Here is a 17,921-nt window from a genome sequence, read left to right on the forward strand (position 1 = left end):
TTTTAGGAAAGAGAACACAGTAAATAAAGGATATTTTAAGTAATACTATTACATTTTCTGGCTTTCATGTACAGAATCTAATGTAGAAACTGTTTTGAAGCCTGTAGTTGTTTACTAAAAATAAAAATGATCAAGCTAGACAATGTTGGGAATTTTAATTTATCTGAACTGGTTATACATCTAAGAATCTTCAAGCATACTGATAACACAATAAACCAATTGTTATACATTGATCAACTGAATACATTAAAATCCATTTGATGGCAGAGCCGCCTTCAGCAGTTTGCAATGAAGAGTAAGCTGGGTTTCTTAGAAGAGAGTTGAGGCTGCCAATAGTTATCCATTGGAAAAAGTTGCTCCCTCAAGGACTATGGAGTCCCATGGGTATATGGCTAGACTTGTCAAAATTAGGGAAGGTTCCTGATTAGTTACCTAGGACTGCTGTAATAAACTGACACAATCTGGATGGCTTAAACAACAGAAATTTATCATCTCACCATAAGTGTGAGATCAAGTTGGCAGGGTTGTTTCCTGCTGAAGACGGTGGTTGAGAATCTATTCCAAGCCTCTCCCCCAGCTTATTGTGGCCTCAGGCATTCCTTGCCTTATAGCTAGTATTTTCACCATGTTTTTACATCCCTTTCCTTCAGTATGTCTCATGCACCCCTCCCCCCCATTTCTTCCCAGGATTTATTTCATCTGAGAGAGAGAACAGGAGCAGGAGGGGCAGAGAGAGAGGAATACAGAATCTCAAGCAGACTCCCTGATGAGCACAGGACCTGACGCAGGGCTCAATCTCATGACCCTGAGATCATGACCAGAGCTGAAGCCAAGAGTTGGATGCTTAACCAACTGTGCCACCCCGGTGCCCCTCTATGTCCCCTTTTATTAGGACAAAGTCATACTGGATTAGGCCCACCATAATGACTTCATTTTAGTCACCTGCAAAAACACTATTTCCAAATAAGGTCACATTCACAAGTACTGGGCATTAGGACAGAAGCCCCCACCATCTTTTCAGGGGACACAGTTCATCCCTTTAACAGTCCCCTGGCACAATACATATAATCAACTGGGGCAACCCTGCAGCAACCACCAGTTTCTGTGACTCATACACTTTGCAAATGAAAGATTATAATGAATGTTATTTTTCATACTGGTAAAATAGGATACATTTCAGAAGTTGATTTGGCTCAAGTACAACAAATCAAAAGGCACCAGTTTTCTTATCTGATGCAGTCAAAAGGAGGTGCTTTACCCAAAAAACAAACAATACAGTCAAGAAATGGGCAGAAGACATGAACAGACATTTCTCCAAAGACATACAAATGGCCAACAGACACATAAAAAAACGCTCAACATCACTTGGCATCAGGGAAATACAGATCAAAACCACAATGAGATACTACATCACACTGGTCAGAATGACTAAAATTAACAACTCAAGAAAGAACAGATGTTGGTGAGGATGTGGAGAAAGGGAAACCCTCTTACACTGTTGGTGGGAATGCAAGCTGGTGCAGCCACTCTGGAAGACAGTATAGAGGTTCCTCAAGAAGTTAAAAATAGAGTTACCCTATGACCTAGCAATTGCACTACTAGGGATTTATCCAAAGGATACAAACAGTAATCTGAAGGGGCACCTGCACCCCAATGTTTATAGCAGCAATGTCCACAATAGCCAAACTATGAAAAGAGCCCAGCTATCCATCACACATACACACATATATACTCTCTCTCTATATATATACACACACACAATGGAGTATCAGTTAGCCATCAAAAGGAATGAAATCTTGCCATCTGCAATGATGTGGATGGCACTAGAAGGTATTATGCTAAGCAAAGTAAGTCAGTCAGAGAAAGACAAATATCGTATGATTTCACTCATATGTGGAATTTAAGAAACAAAACAGATGAACAGTGGAAGGGAAGGAAAAATAAGACAAAATCAGAGAGGGACACAAACCACAAGAAGACTCTTAACCATAGGAAACAAACAGGGTTGCTGGAGGGGAGGTAGGGAGGGGGATGGGATAACTGGGTGATGGACATTAAGGAAGGCACTTGATGGAATGAGCACTGGGTGTTCTATGTAACTGATGAATCACGAAATTCTACCTCTGAAACTAATAATACACTATATGTTAATTAAATTGAATTTAAATTAAAAAAAAAGTTGCCTTTCTCCAAAGATTCAATTCCCCTGTTCCCTAATATGAAGGTAATTACAACTTTTCTAACAGTATTCTTTTTCCTCCCCTCTTTTGTTGTTCTACATCAGGGATCAGCAAACTACAGCCTGAGGGCCAAATCCTGCCTGCCACTGCTTTAAGTAAACAGGGTGTCATTGAAATACACATCCATTACCTGGAATGCTTGACAGGAAAAAAAAAAAACACAAAACCATAAATACCAAATTAACAAAAAAAAGTGAAATAAAAAAAACTATTTTTCTCTGGAGCTCATAGGCCTCAGGTTAAAGATTTCTCCTCTGTGTATCCAGCACTGTCAAAGAGATTACTGGATACATTACAGAAAGCAGAGTTGAAATGGAATATAGTGAACTGGCAAGACCTATTCACTTGTTCATTCATTCAGTCAATCATTATGCTAATGTTGACTATGTCTGAAATTACAACTTGTGTATACATCATTACACAGCTGCTAAGAAGAGTGGTAAATTAGACTTCTATTTTTATTTCTACTGTAAAATCAAATGGTTTTTAGTAAGTCAATAAATGATAATTTAAATCCTTGCTTTCAATCATTTCTCAGAAATCTTCTGATATCTATAAATGATTATACATAAAACACAATTTTATAATGTCCTTTTAAATCTGAAAACATCTTTCCATCTATTTAATTTCATTTTATCCCCTCAACCAGAAATACTGATAGTTGTTTCTATAAACACATTTCAAAATGTGAAGCTCATGTACTAGAGGACACACATAAAGATGGATAGAAAGTAATGAACAAAGTAAAATATTTGAAATGACTGGGGAACATACTTTTAAAAAGGATCCAAAGAATGCCTACTTTTGGAAATAAAAGCTTCTTTTATGGGGCAACACTGACAAGCACATGAAGTGAGAGACAAATCTAAGTTTGCATTCTAACTTCACTACTCTCTCTGGCTTCAATATCCTTACCTATATATAACATAGAAATATCATCTCACAATTACTGTGATGGATGATAAAATGTGATAGTGTATATAAAATGCCTGGTTGACAGAGACTGCATCTAGCTCCTTTTCCTTTTATAATGTCAATGGTTACTTTTGTATGTGTCGATTTTTATACATCACATTTTCTTTAAACAGAGCTCATCCACTGCTATTAATTGAACTATATCCTCCTAAAATTCTTGTGTTGGGGGCACCTGGGTGGCTCAGTGAGTTAAGTGTCTGCCTTCAGCTTAGGTAATGATCCTGGAGTCCTGGGATTGAGTCCCTTGTTGGGCTCCCTGCTCCTCGGGGAGTCTGCTTCTCCCTCTTCCCTCTGCTTCTCTCCCCACTCATGCTCTCTCTCTCTCTCAAATAAAAAAATAAAATCTTAAAAAAAAATTCTTATGTTGAAGCCCAAAACCGCTTTAACATAAAAATTCTCCATATTTGGAGATGGGGCCTTTATGAGGTAATTAAGGTTAAATAAAGTTGTAAGAGTAGAACCCTAATCCAACAGGATTGGTGGCCTTATAAGAAGGAGAGAGAGAGATCTCTTTCTCTCTTCCCATACACCTACACAAAGAGGTCAGGGGCACATGTTAGACGGTGGCCAACTGCAAACCAAAAGAAGAGGCCTCAGAATGAAACCTACCTTGTCGGCACCTCATCTTGGACTTCTAGCCTCTAGAACTGTGAGTAATAAATTTGTTGTTTAAGCCACCCAGTCTGTGGTATTTTGTTATGGCAGCCCAAGCAGAATGATGCACTCCTAACTACATTTTTCTCATCTAAATAAAGAGAGTATCACAATTTATAGGAAGGTAGGTAAGAATGGCATATAAAGGGCTGTAAAATATTTTATTTTTTCAGTTCACTGTGACATTTTAAGTAAGTGTTTAAAATGCTATGGATTTAAATGTGAAGAGTTAACCTGATTAATCTTCCACCTGTCCCTGAGAAATTAGTAAATACTTAAGGCTTGGAATTAAAGCACTGATTCACAGAAACTCATATATATTCTAGAATTTTCAAGCAATTAAAAATATAATAAAACTACTGACAAAATCTTTTCAAAAATTACAATACGTAATAACCATTTTTTAAAACCTTGGAAAAAAATAAGTGAATAGTATTAAATAGGTTAGATTTCCAAATTATATTTAGTTTCATATTACTCAGCTTAGTATCTAATACATAGCTGAAACTCAGTGTATTCTGAATGAATGCTACAACCAATTAGCAAACACAAAACTCTCAATCTTGAAAGACAAATTTGTTTCAAGGAGAAAAGTAGAGCATGGGAGGGAACTCCGAGTAGAATTCTGAACATTGGCTCTTAATATTTTAAATTAACTTTCCTCAAGAAATAAAATTAATTCCATATTTTCCGTTTGGAGAGACAACAGACATAAACCGAAAATCTCCTTGACTCAATTGTTTACATAAGATTTTGGAATATAGCTACTATATTCATTCCGTGAAATGTAGCTGCAACCCCACAATCACAAATATCTGTAAGTAGTCAGTTTTCACACCTAAAAAGGGCTATAATTTGTCAATCCAGGAAGAGTAAGGAGAGGTCCTTTGTTTCTTACGAAAAACTCATAAAGAATGTCTTCTTTATAGACATGTAGTTAACTAATAGAAAACTAGAGTAAAAAGAAAAAAATCTACTAAAATGTATTAACTCTAAATAAGAAAGCAAATCAGATCTTACTCTTGTTTCCCCATACTAAACATAATTATTTTCAAAATGATACAATACAAAGACTATTGGTTTTATCTCTTTGCCTTAAGAGGATTATGAATTACCTCTTTTAAAATGGCAATAACAAATGACAGATGTTCTAACAAAATTTGGATAACAGGTAAAAAAATGAAAGACTATGAAACCCAATCACTTGTGACCATTATTAAGTTTGTGTTAGTCTTTATTAAAACAAAAAAAAAAATCAAAATTTCAGACACTGGATTACATGATATATACAAGAATATACAAAAGTAAAAGAAAGAAAATACTACACTAGCACAGCAGAAATTTGTTATCTATCTGGTTATTCTTTCTCAAATCCAAATGTTTACATCCAGGATGTCACAGAGGGAACTTCTTTTTGTACCTAAAGTAAAAATAAATCTATTTAATACAAGACAATAAAACAGGGTTCATTTGTGAAGTGCCTAACAATTAATTCCATTGTATAAAAATTCTAACCTAAGATGTATATATATATGTATATATATATATATATACACATATATATGTACATATATACATATATATATATGTGTATATATATCCTCCAAGTTCAATACAATAATAATATTACCATTCTCCAATTCCAATTCATTTTGTACTACTGGGTTAATATAAGCTCAACTGCCCCAAAACACTCAAGTCTAACTTATATGGCATTCAGTGTTACAGACAGAGGACAGCCTGAAGAGCTTGGCCCATTCTAGTGCTAGGATTGAAACACACCTTCCTCTGGAAAGACTCTACAGGGTATATATACATGTTCCTATCTGCTTATAATTAGGAAGGGACAAAGTCAAAACACAGGCTATTCCTTTCCTGTCTCCCCCAAAAAAGACCCTACGTTTAAGCATGTTGAAAAAAGAAAATATAGAGTCATTTATTAAGGTTGTTCATTTTTAAAAGGATCATAGCCACAAGGGTTTCCTTAATTTTTGTGTCCCTAATTAAAACACATGTCAGCATACCGTCAAAAACATAAAGAATAAAACTGCTGCTTCTCAGTTACCTTATTGAGCTCTGGAAATAGTTCTTGTATCACAATGTCCAATAAAACGTAAGTCAGCTAAAGCACCAAAAAAAAAATTTTTTTGAAGGCATTAGACAAAAGCCATAAAAATAATAAAAACAAAATTCAGGACTGTAGTTACCTCTAAATGAGAAGGCATGTGTACATTTTGTTATTATGCTTCATAAATGTTAAAGACACAATGAGGACACAAAATTTTAGCTATATTAAGATCTCAACAAAATATGTACAGACTGAACTATATACATAATGTTAACTGTGGTTATTCTATGTAATCTGAATGATGGAATTCTTTATTTTTAAATATTTATTTCATGAATTTTGTATATGTTCCAAATTTTCTACAATGAATCTGTTTAAGTCAAAACAACTCCCACCCATCCTGAGAAGGATCATATGGAATATTTTGTTAAGATAAACAGGTATTTCAAACATTTTCCAGTATAAAAAAAACACAAATGGTCAATATTTTATTTGTAAATACTAGTAACTTTACTATGCTCAAAACCAATTATATATAACTCTTAACTAGAGAGAACAAACTGATGGTTACCAGAGGGGAGGTGATGGGGATTAAGGAGGGCACTTATCATGAGGAGTACTGAGTAATGTATAAAATTGTTGAACCACTATAATGTACACTTGAAACTAATACAACACTGTATGTCAACTATACTGAAATTAAAATAGAAAATTTAATTTAAAAATAATCAGCAAAAAAGAATAACAGATAAAATACTTTTTTTTTCCTATCTGAACGTCTGAAGTGCACTGCCTTGATTTAACATAGTGTCACTTCACAAGTAATAATATACCAGACGCCCTACTATGTGTCGTTCACAAAACCTAGCCAACACTAGTTAACCTGCTTTAATGAATTTTACCTGCTTATTGAGAACTGGCTGTTGTAAGCCATCAAATAGAAGTCTGATGCTTTCATACTTGGCTTCTTCACCAATACACTTGACTATCAGATCTAAAAGAGAAAGCCAAAGGTGAAAACACTTCATATTATAAAGTGACTCATCATTAACTGGACCATGAAGCAAAATCTTCACCCTGTTTCCCAGGTATTACACAAAAACTATAAATCCGCATTTCCTAAACCAGTGTTCTGCAAGGGGCTCCTGGAAAAAAGGCTTCTATAGTCAAGAAACTCCTCCTTTTGGAGATTCACAATGCACAAAAGTATACTACAAGCTCTGAAGAATGTTGCAGTGAAGAAATCTACTTATATTATTAAGTGATAAAAGACAGTTGGAAAATAACACATATTGTGTTATCCCATTCAGATAAAACAAATAAAATCAAATCCCAAAATTATGTGTATACATTTGTACACACTTGTATAGACATGAACAGAAAAAATGTGAGGATTAACACCAAACTGATTAGGGAGAAGATGGCTTCTACTTTTTACTCTATATATTTTCATAATGTTTGAATATCTTAATATCAGGAAAAAAGTTTAATTTTTTAACATAGACTTTCCTCAATGAATATGACCTCTTTAATTTACTTTTGTACTTTTTTCATAATTATTACTAACCATCTTACAGAACAATCTTTTTGGGAAATGTTTAAACACTAATTTAGGATCCAAAAAGTTCTGATACATGTTTGCACAGCTGTCATTTATCACATCTGTTACCAAAGAGTTGGTCTAAAATCTAAAAAATCTCTGAATGTTTTCCCCAAAACAGGAAAATAAAATTATTCTTAAGTAAACAAAGTGCTCAAATATTTGTCCTCTCCCCCATCATAATAAAACTCTTAATGATGTCCTTGAAAAGTTCTCACCTTATGTTTGCTTCTAGGAGATAAATCTAACCCTACAAGGCAAAGGCCAATTCAATTTATAATAAGCATAGTAGATCCTTGATATTTTCAAGATATGTGGCCCAATACGGATCTTTATGAATCCCCTAATTCACCAATACTACATAGAATTTTCCAGTTAAGATGCATGACGCATAATGGACAAAAGTAAGTGATCCTTTCAGATCCTTCATGAGTTCCTAAGAAATGAAGGGTAGAGGACAACAAAAAGACATGCTTAGTTTACTCACTAAATTACTCCTCCCCAAAGAGAAGTTTTGAAGTAGATGTGATTCAAATTTGTGCCTTAGCAAAATAACAAATTACTACATTCACTGGCTTTCCATGTTGTCCCTAATATCAAAACTAAGACTGTTAAAGCCATGAATGTTAAGGGCTGCTATTACAAAACAGGTAAGAAATTATTTCATCATTTACCTACAGAAGACTTAGCCCAAAATACTTTTATTCACTTTTATATTCAGACCAGGGATTTAACTTAATTGTCTTCACACAGAGCAGCAGGACTATTCTGAGACTAGTTATTCAATGATGAGAATTCTCTAAGATACAGGCCAAAGGCCTCTTCAGTTCTTATTCTATATTTTCTCTCTGGGCATTATTATCCACTACACATAACACCCATATCTCTATCCTTTACCATTCATTTCTCCAATTTCAAAACCTGGATATCTAACTACTTATTAGACATTTCCTCCTGAATAATGTATAGGTACTTCAACTCAAAATATTCTAAACTAAATATCCTCTGTTTTGAACCCTTAACATTTTTTCCTTTTATTTCTCACTCTATAAAAGGTTACTACCATTCATTTACCTTATGGCTCAAGCCTACCTCCTTTACAGAAGAAGTGATCATTCTCCTCCTCTGAGATACTCTGTGAGTTGAACATGCCTATCACATGTATGTTTTGTCTGTATACCTGTCTTCCTGCTAGACCAAATTACTCAAGTATAGTTTTTATATCCCTTGCTCTCTGCATAGTGCCTGACATGTGGAAAGTGCTCAGTAAATTTAGAATGAATGAATTCTGATCTTTTACTCATAAATACTACTGTAGTTCTTCTCATAGTATAATGGGCAGCAGGATTCCAATTGTCCCACAAACATATCACTTTGATCAGTCTGGTTGTAAGTTGCTATTGAAAGAATCTGGCTACTGTGTAAGTAGAAAAAGCCTGTATTAAAGTTCATAGTGCTTATATCATAATAACCAAATTTTATTTAACTAATGAGTTAATTTTAGTTGGTCTTTATAACTATTTCTAAAATGATAACTCAAAATAAAAATTAGTTTCAATAATTACTAATTGTGTATGGGGTGCCTGGGTTAGATGCTGGTTAGGCATCTAACTCGTGATTTCACCTCAGATCATGATCTGGGGGTTGTGGGATTGAGCCCCATATCAGGCTCTGCACTTGGTGCAGAGTTTGCTTGAGATTCTCTCTCTTCCCCCCACTTACATGCTTGCTCTCTCTCTCCAAATAAATAAAATCTTTAAAAAAATTACTATACATTGTGATATCAAAGAAATGCTAATCTATATTAAACTACCTAAATATTATACCTGGAATATAATTCATCATTTCTTCAAAAGTCTGTTTTGCTCGTTTTTGCTTATCTTGGAGAGAGCGAGGTTCAGTGTTTTCACAGAATACAGCATCTAAAAAGACACAAAAAGAAGTAGTTGCTGGAATTTTTACCTATTATACACAAAGTACTTTTTCATTGCAGAAATACTAATAAACCAATGAAAAACAGGACACAAAAGTACGTAAAACATGAAACAAACACATGACAAAATACAAACCTCTGAGAAGTGTTATGAGTGACACCAAACGGTGCTCCTGAAACAGCTGTTCTAGTTTACAATGAAGATAGTAGTCAGTATACATTTCCAGGGTGTTTTTAAACAGGATTCGAGTTCCCATTAAGAGATGATGAAGCCAGTCAGGAACTTGGAAAACCACCCGTCCTGAGAAGGATCATATGGAATATTTTGTTAAGATAAACAGATATTTCAAACATTTTCCAGTATAAAAAAACACAAATGGTCAATATTTTATTTGTAAATACTAGTAACTTTAATATGTTCGAAACCAATTATATCAAATTCTTATAAAAGAATTATCTTCAATTTAAAAAAGTTACAATGGGGCAATAGTGAAGAGCATTAATTTGCATCACAGAAGAAATGATACATGAATGAAAAATAGGTTTTCACAGTAACCACATAGACCTTACCTACCTACATACATCAGGTAATCATAGACTCCTTCTACAGTCATCATCTCCATAAAATAATTCTGATTTTGCTTTCTTTCTGTATTCTCAGCACGGTTTGCATTATTCTTAAACAGATCACTGAAAAGCTAAAGTAAAAATTGAAATAATTAAGAGAGATGTAGTTTATTACACCTGATAACAATCACTAAAGCTAAAGTGACACAGAGCACAGGCACTTAAACTTTTCCAATCAAAACAGAATTATCAGATAGGTTATAAGCTCTGCCTCTAAAGTTTCGTATTTATGCCCAAAATTTAATAAAAAATACATATTCCTCCCAAAATAGTACATAAAAGTCTGCATTAATTTTAGACACAAAAGAAAATTCATTATTCATGAAGAAACCTTTTTTTTTAATACCAAAAGGAGCAAATAAACATGTAAAGATGTATATATATATTAATGATAGCTAATTTTAAAACTAACATGACTTACAGATTATAATTCACAATTAAAGGGTGTTTAGATGTGAACATTGAGCTTTAACCAAAATTCATTTGGACAATAACAGTCACAGACCAGAAATGCCTAATCAGTGTGAAAAAAAAAACAAGATACAGAAAATTACTTATAGTAAAAAATTATGAAATGCAACTAAACCTCAGCCCTACCTACCCCCAGGATATGCAAAAAAGTCTACTGTTGGTAATAATAATAAAATAGCAGAAATCAAAGAACTAAAAGTCTGACAGTAAAGATCAACAAAGCCAAAAGATGAAAAGGACAAAATCTTCGGCAAGACTGATCAAAAGAAAAAAAAGAGAGAGACACAAATAATGTTAAAAATAAAAGGTGACATAGCTACAGATGTCAGAAAAAACAACTACTTTAGGCCAAAAAGATTTCAAATTTAGATAGAATAAAAAATGTGTTGAAAAATATAACTTATCGGGTTGCCTAAGTGCCTCAGTTGGTTAAGCATCTGACTCTTGATTTTGGCTCACGTCATGATCTCAGGGTTATAAGATGGAGCCCTGCATCCAGCTCCATACTGGGTATAGAAGCTGCTTAAGATTCTCTCTCTCCCTCTCCCTCTCCCCCTCCCCCCTTAAAAAAAAATATATAAAACCTATCAAAACTGACTCATGGTGGGGCACCTGGGTGGCTCAGTTGATCGGGTATCCGACTCTTGGTTTCAGCTCAGGTCATGATCTTGGGGTCATGGGATCAAGCCCTTCATCAGGCTCCACACTCTCAGCTCAGAGTCTGCTTGTGCCTCTCCCTCTGCTCCTCCCCCAGCTCACGCACACTCTCTCTCTCTGTGAATAAATAAAATCTTTGAAAAAAAACTGACTCATGCAACAAATCTGAAGAATACTATATAATCATTAAATTAAGTTGTTTTTTAAAAAAACCTTCCTACCAATAAAACTCAAGGCTTAGGTGACTTTAACAACCAGTTCTACCAATTATTTAAAGAACTAGTAATTCCAATTATAACTTTACCAGCAAACAGAAAAAGGTTAATATAACTTTGATACCAGAACTTGACAAGGACAGAATGAGAAAGAAAAATTATAGGCCAAGTCCATCTATAAACATGAATACAAACTTCCTTAACCTTATTTATAAAGAATATCCATGAAAAAAGCTACACTACATGATTTAATGGTGAAACATTGAAATCATGCCCTTTGTACAATAGTTCATAGCCATGAATGAAACAAAGCCATCATTTGCATATAAGTATGTAAATCTAAAAGAATTAATAGATATATTACTAAAGTTAAGACAAGTCTAGCAAGGTTATTGAATTTAAAAAATCAACACACAAAAATTAACTATTTGTTTACCAAAAAGAAAGTTATAAAGTGAAAAAAATATAAAAGATACCTTTTATACTAATAACAAAAAAGTGAAGTTTTTGGGGAGCGGGGGAGGGCTATCCTTTGAGCTCACATTGCTCCCCATGCTGAGCACTATTCTGGAACTAAAGCAAGCTTCCTTTTTTTTTTTTTTTTAAAGATTTCATTGATTTATTGGTCAGAGAAAGAATGTGCCAGAGAGAGCACAAGCAGGGGGGAGCGGCCGGCAGAGGGAGAAGCAGGCTGCCCACTGAGCAAGGAGCCCGATGCAGGACTTGATCCCAGGACCCTGGGATCACGACCTGAGCCGAAGACAGACGCTTAACCAACTGAACCACCCAGGAATCCCTAAAGTGAGCTTCCTGCGAACTGGAAATATATCTTTATATTCCAGAGCCTGGCATTCTCAACAGTAGGCACAAGATAATATACCTGCTTAATGAATGGATTAGATATTATATAAGCCATTGAAATGAGACAAAACAAACATCAAATCAATATAAATACATTGTATCAATTAATTTCTTGAGTAGTGGAAGTTGGTGATTTACTACCTAAGAAAACCACCTTAAAAAAATCCCCCAAATACAGAAATGGCAGAAGTTTACAAATACAATTATCTAAAGAAACATTTACCTGTTAATGTAAAGAGGCAAGAAACTATATATGCCCTCTTTATACTGTACAACTGATTTCCACATAAAGGATATAAGTCCTATTCATTTCATTAACACATGATGCTCCCTATAATGGAAAAGTCTCAAGTAGGACAACTTCAAACTTTATGACTCTAAGGCAATACACAGTACCTTCTTGTTGTTTTCTGAAGTAGGGCTGAGAATGGTCAGTTCCGGTTTACTTGGTTTAGGCTTTGGAGATTCACAAGAATTAATGAAATTCATGATGAAAGGTTCCAAATGCTGACCTTTCTGTTGTAATATAGAAATCATGGTATAAAAGTAAAAAATCAAGATTATGACTTCTAATAATCATATAACCCATTAAAATTCACTGATATTTAAATATGCTTACAACTATCATGTTACGGAATATACATAAATCACTTATTCACCTCTTTCATTAGTTTTCCAGGAACAGACTTTATAATTTTCCCTGCAATTAAAAGTAAAATATTAATTTTATGAAGGCATAATATATCTCATAATTGCTTACGTGTATACTTCACTCAGTAATTTTATTTTTTTTTTTAGATTTTATTTATTTATTTGACAGAGAGAGAGAGAGCACAAGCAGGGGGAGCGGCAGGCAGAGGGAGAGGGAGAAGCAGACTCCCTGCTGAGCAGGGAGCCCGAAGTGGGGCTTGATCCCAGGACCCTGGAATCATACCTGAGCCGAAGGCAGATGCTTAACCAACTGAGCCACCCAGGTACCGCTTCACTAGGTAATTTTAAATACTAAACAGCCAAGTAAAAAGTAAAACAGTAAAAAATTTATAACTTACCATTTCACATTCAATAGAAATTTACAATAAATATGGTATTCTTAACTATTTATAGATACAACATTTAGGATTTACAGTGGGATTGGGGAGGGTGGGTAAGGGACTGAACAAGCCAAGTGTTGGTAACTGCTGAAATAGAGTGAGAAGTTTATTATACAAAATTCTCTACTTTCGTGTATATTTGCAATTGCCCATAAGAAATGTTTTCAAAAGATTTTAAACAATAATGAATATATAAAGATATCTAAGAGCATGTAAAAGTCAGTCAAAAAAGTTTTAAGAACTGCTAGAACATTTAAATTGGCTATTTAGGGGCACCTGGGTGGTTCAGTTGGTCAAGTGTCCAACTCTTGATTTTGGCTCAGGTCATGATCTCAGGGTCATGAGACTGAGCCCTGTGTCAGGCTCCATACTCAGAGTGGAGCCCACTTAAGATTCTCTCTCTCTCTCTCTCTCCCCCTCTTCCCTCCCCTCCACTCACACGCTCTCTTGCTCTAAAATTTACAAAAAAAAACAAAAAAACAAAAAAAACCACACACATTGACTATTTTTTTTTTAATATTTTTATTTATTTTTTCCAACAGAGAGAGAGACAGCGAGAGAGGGAACACAAGCAGGGGGAGTGGGAGAGGGAGAAGCAGGCTTCCCACAGAGCAGGGAGCCTGATGTGGGACTCGATCCCAGGACCCTGGGATCATGACCCGAGCTGAAGGCAGATGCTTAACGACTGAGCCACCCAGGCGCCCACACACTGACTATTTAAATAGCTTTATATTCTGAGTTTTAGATTAATACATATTCTAATCCTGTTTGCCAAAATTTCTTCTTGATCTTATCTCTAGGTTCCCTTATTTTAAAATACCAAGCATCTTGAGATTTTCTCAAACATTAGAAATGCCTATAAAAATTAGTCAGAATTGATAAATGCAACCTAAAATTTCTTGCAGTTCAATTTAGAAAAAAGTAGACTTATGGCAAAAGCAGGAGACATAATAACAAATTAAAATGGGAGATTGTTTTACAACATGAAAACCACCCAACCCTCTCCTATCAGCTTATTTCTCCTTTGCTACCCCCATAAACTATGCCTTCCTCCTTAGAATTTCCCAAGTGCCTGGGGTACCTGGGTGGCTCAGTCAGTTAAGCATCTGACTCTTGATTTTGGCTCAGGTCATGATCTTAGGATCCTGGGATCGAGCCCTCCATCAAGCTCCACACTCAGCAGGAGTCTGCTTAAGGATTCTTTCTTTCCCCCTCCCTCTGCTCACTCTCTCTCTCTCTCTCTCAAATAAATAAATCTTAAAAAAAAAAAAAAAAGATTCCCCAAGTTCCTTAAACTACAGAGCTTCATCCTGTTCTTTTCTGTCTCATCTACATGCTCTTCTTGAGACAATTTATTTGTTCAATCTGATTTCAAATAACACTCAAATCTCTATTCCTTGCCTACCTCCTGGCCTCTCCTGCCTTACAAAGCTTCTTTAACTGGATTCTATAAACTCAACAAGTTCAGAACTGCTATTAATTTATTCCTTATCTCAGCAAGTAACAGCATCCCTCCAATTGTTTAAATAGAAACCTGGGTCATCTTTGATCATTTCTTCTCCTTCAGTAAAACCTAGTCAGCAACCAGGTCTACCCAATTCTGTCTCCTAGACATCATATATAACCAAGTATATAATGTCCTCACATTTTCCCCTGATAAGAAAACCTCCATGTACAAACACAAAGTATTTTGGCTCAACTAAATGTATTAATTTGAAGAGATACAAATGAAAGCCAAATGCCCATTTGTAATATTTAATTCATTTGTTTAACTCTATATGTACTTAAGATTATATTATATAAAATATATTTAGAAATATTGTTTTACTTCCATTATTATCTTTAACAATTTTATTCAAACCTTGCCTGCTTATATTACTGTGGTCTATACTGAAATTTATATAAAAGAAATCATGTTGTATATATTCTTCTGTGTCTTGCTTCTTTCATTCAACATCACACTTTTAAGATTATCAATGTTGTTGCAAATAGCTACATGCTATAGGTATTCATTTTATGAATCTACCACAATTTATCTGTCTTCTATTGGTAATGACACTTGTATTATTTCCAGTTTTGGCTATAAAAACAATGATGCTAAGAACATTCTTCAATATGAATAAAAGATTCTCTAGAGTACATATCTCAGATAGGGACTGCTGAGTCATTCAGTTTTATACCAAACTGTTTTTCCAAGTAGTTTCCAATTTATATTCCTCTAACAGTGTATAAGAAGTCTGTTAGAATTTGACTCATAGCTTCACTATATAAACTATTCCTCTACATTAATCTGAAAATGCTGATTATTTTCAGTTTATCCTCATATACATGATTCTTTAAATTGACTTACCAAGATTTACATCTGGTAGTATCTTATCAAGAAACTGTGTTTCTCCACCATTGGGGGAGAGAAAATCTGCCAGAAGTTGACTATTACTCAGTTCTGGATGCTGCAGAAGTTTCTTGAATGAAAAAAGAAAAAAAAGTGGGGTGGCGGGGAATTTAAAAGGGTCATCAAAACTATATTAAAATGGTAAGAACATCAACAAAAATTTTTTTAACCCTCAAAAGCTCTTTTATATTCAGAATAACAAAATTACATTTGTAGAAAGAACAGTATCGCACAGCAGCTAAGACCTCAGCCTCTACAGTCAGACATGAAAGGGTTTGAATTCCAGCTCTTCCACTTACCAGTGAGGTGTCCCTAGAAACTAAATTCCTAAATTACATAAGAGTTTCCTCAAATGTAAGATGAAGATAATACTACTTACTTTACAGCGTTGTTATATAAAGCATTTAGTACAGTACCTGATACACAGGAAGGAAGATTAAACACTAGCTAATATCGTTTCTTTGTTTCTCAACAATTAAAGAAGTACTACAATATCATATAACTTTCTTGATAATTAAAAGAAGTTGGCACAAAGGGTTTTGCAGAAAACTAAATGTGGAAATGTGAAATAATTTGGAAAATCTGTTGTCTGTTCTTGCAACACTATTTTCTTACAAGATTAACTGACTTTTTAAAGCCGAAATTAACCCAGTCTTACCTAATATTGTTTTGTAACTTGAAACAGTTACAAAACTTTATGAGCAGAAATCTGTATAAATGAAATACCAGTAACTGAAACCTTTACCTCCCTATCACCAGAAAATACTCTTCTAGAATGTGGTGCTCTAGTTCTGAGAAAGATTTAGTTCATTCAAATAATGGGTTAATGGTACAAACAAAGGCAAAGGTTAACACTACTATATACTAGGTTCAAATATCCTTGCAGTAGTTAATAGTTATTTCATATTTCAATTTTCACACTACCAAAAAATTATATAACAAGTATTTTCTGGGTTGAAGTATTCAACAGTTCAAATACAAGATATAAAATATAAATATCCCTTTACACTGATTAATATTTTTAATTTAAAAAGTACTTATTGTGGGCAAGGAGGCATCCAAATTTAACTGAATTAACACTTACTTAATAAAATCTACAAAATTTCATGCCCAAATAAAAAAATATTTTTTTTAACAACAACAATAAAAAAAAAAGTATCCACTTTTTGGTCTTATGCACTTTTTTTTTTTTTAAAGATTTTATTTATTTATTTGAGAGTGAGAGAGAGAGAATGAGAGAGGGAACACAAGAGGGGATAGGGTCAGAGGGAGAAGCAGACTCCCTGCCGAGCAGGGAGCCCGATGCGGAACTCGATCCCGGGACTCCAGGATCATGACCTGAGCCGAAGACAGTCGCTTAATCAACTGAGCCACCCAGGCGCCCCTGGTCTTATGCACTTTATTAAAGAACGATGGTCATTAATTTTAGAGAAGTCTAAATTAATTTTAGTTAAGCATCTGACTCTTGATTTCGGCTAACTGTACTAATAATGGAAATAACATACCAATTACATTGTTTACGTAACACTGTGCACACACTGAAAAAAAAATAAAATTCAATTCCAAGTGGTGACTGGTAGAGAATCAGGAGATCCCAAGAAACTGGAAAACATCTACAAATTGCAAAACAAAAAACTGAGGAATAAAATGGGAGGGAAGATTCACAAATTCAGAAGTGCTAAACACAAAATCAAACAGAAACAAGACAAAAAGGGTACCTGGCTAGTTTAGTCAGTAGAGTATGCTTCTCTTGATCTTGGGGTTTTGAGTTGAAGCCCCACGTTGTGGGTACAGATTACTTTAAAAAATAATAATTTTTTTTTAAAAAAGACAAGAGGGGCACCTGGGTGGCTCAGACACTTGAGCATCTGCCTTCAGCTCAGGTCATGATCCCAGCGTCCTGGGATCGAGCCTCGCATCGGGCTCCCTGCTCAGCCAGAAGCCTGCTTCTCCCTCTCCTACTCCCCCTGCTTGTGTTCCCTCTCTCTCTGTCTCTATGTCAAATAAATAAAATTAAAAATAAAAAATCTTTAAATAAAAAAAAGACAAGAACAACAAAAAAAACTATCCAGTATACTTAGAATGCATTTCATCTTGCACAAGTTTTTCTTTATCTTCTCACACCAAGTTTTAAACT

General features: G+C 34.6%; 1 protein-coding gene across 1 annotated transcript in view; it reads right to left on the reverse strand.

The window, feature by feature from the left end:
* Positions 1-5,073: 5,073 nt before the first annotated feature.
* The window catches only part of SNX14 (sorting nexin 14), a 74,676-nt gene continuing 61,828 nt past the window's right edge, over positions 5,074-17,921 (reverse strand). The window contains exons 15-23 of the mRNA XM_081829360.1: positions 15,743-15,912; positions 12,961-13,001; positions 12,698-12,817; positions 10,045-10,168; positions 9,607-9,771; positions 9,364-9,459; positions 6,840-6,931; positions 5,935-5,991; positions 5,074-5,289 (exon numbers count right to left, since the gene is read on the reverse strand). Coding sequence (XP_081685486.1) covers positions 5,251-5,289; positions 5,935-5,991; positions 6,840-6,931; positions 9,364-9,459; positions 9,607-9,771; positions 10,045-10,168; positions 12,698-12,817; positions 12,961-13,001; positions 15,743-15,912 — 904 coding nt within the window. The 3' untranslated portion in view covers positions 5,074-5,250. The remainder of the gene's footprint in view (positions 5,290-5,934; positions 5,992-6,839; positions 6,932-9,363; positions 9,460-9,606; positions 9,772-10,044; positions 10,169-12,697; positions 12,818-12,960; positions 13,002-15,742; positions 15,913-17,921) is intronic.

This window comes from Leptonychotes weddellii, chromosome 8, assembly GCF_054177405.1.
Source record: "Leptonychotes weddellii isolate Sample4059 chromosome 8, ASM5417740v2, whole genome shotgun sequence".
NCBI classification, from domain to species: domain Eukaryota; kingdom Metazoa; phylum Chordata; class Mammalia; order Carnivora; family Phocidae; genus Leptonychotes; species Leptonychotes weddellii.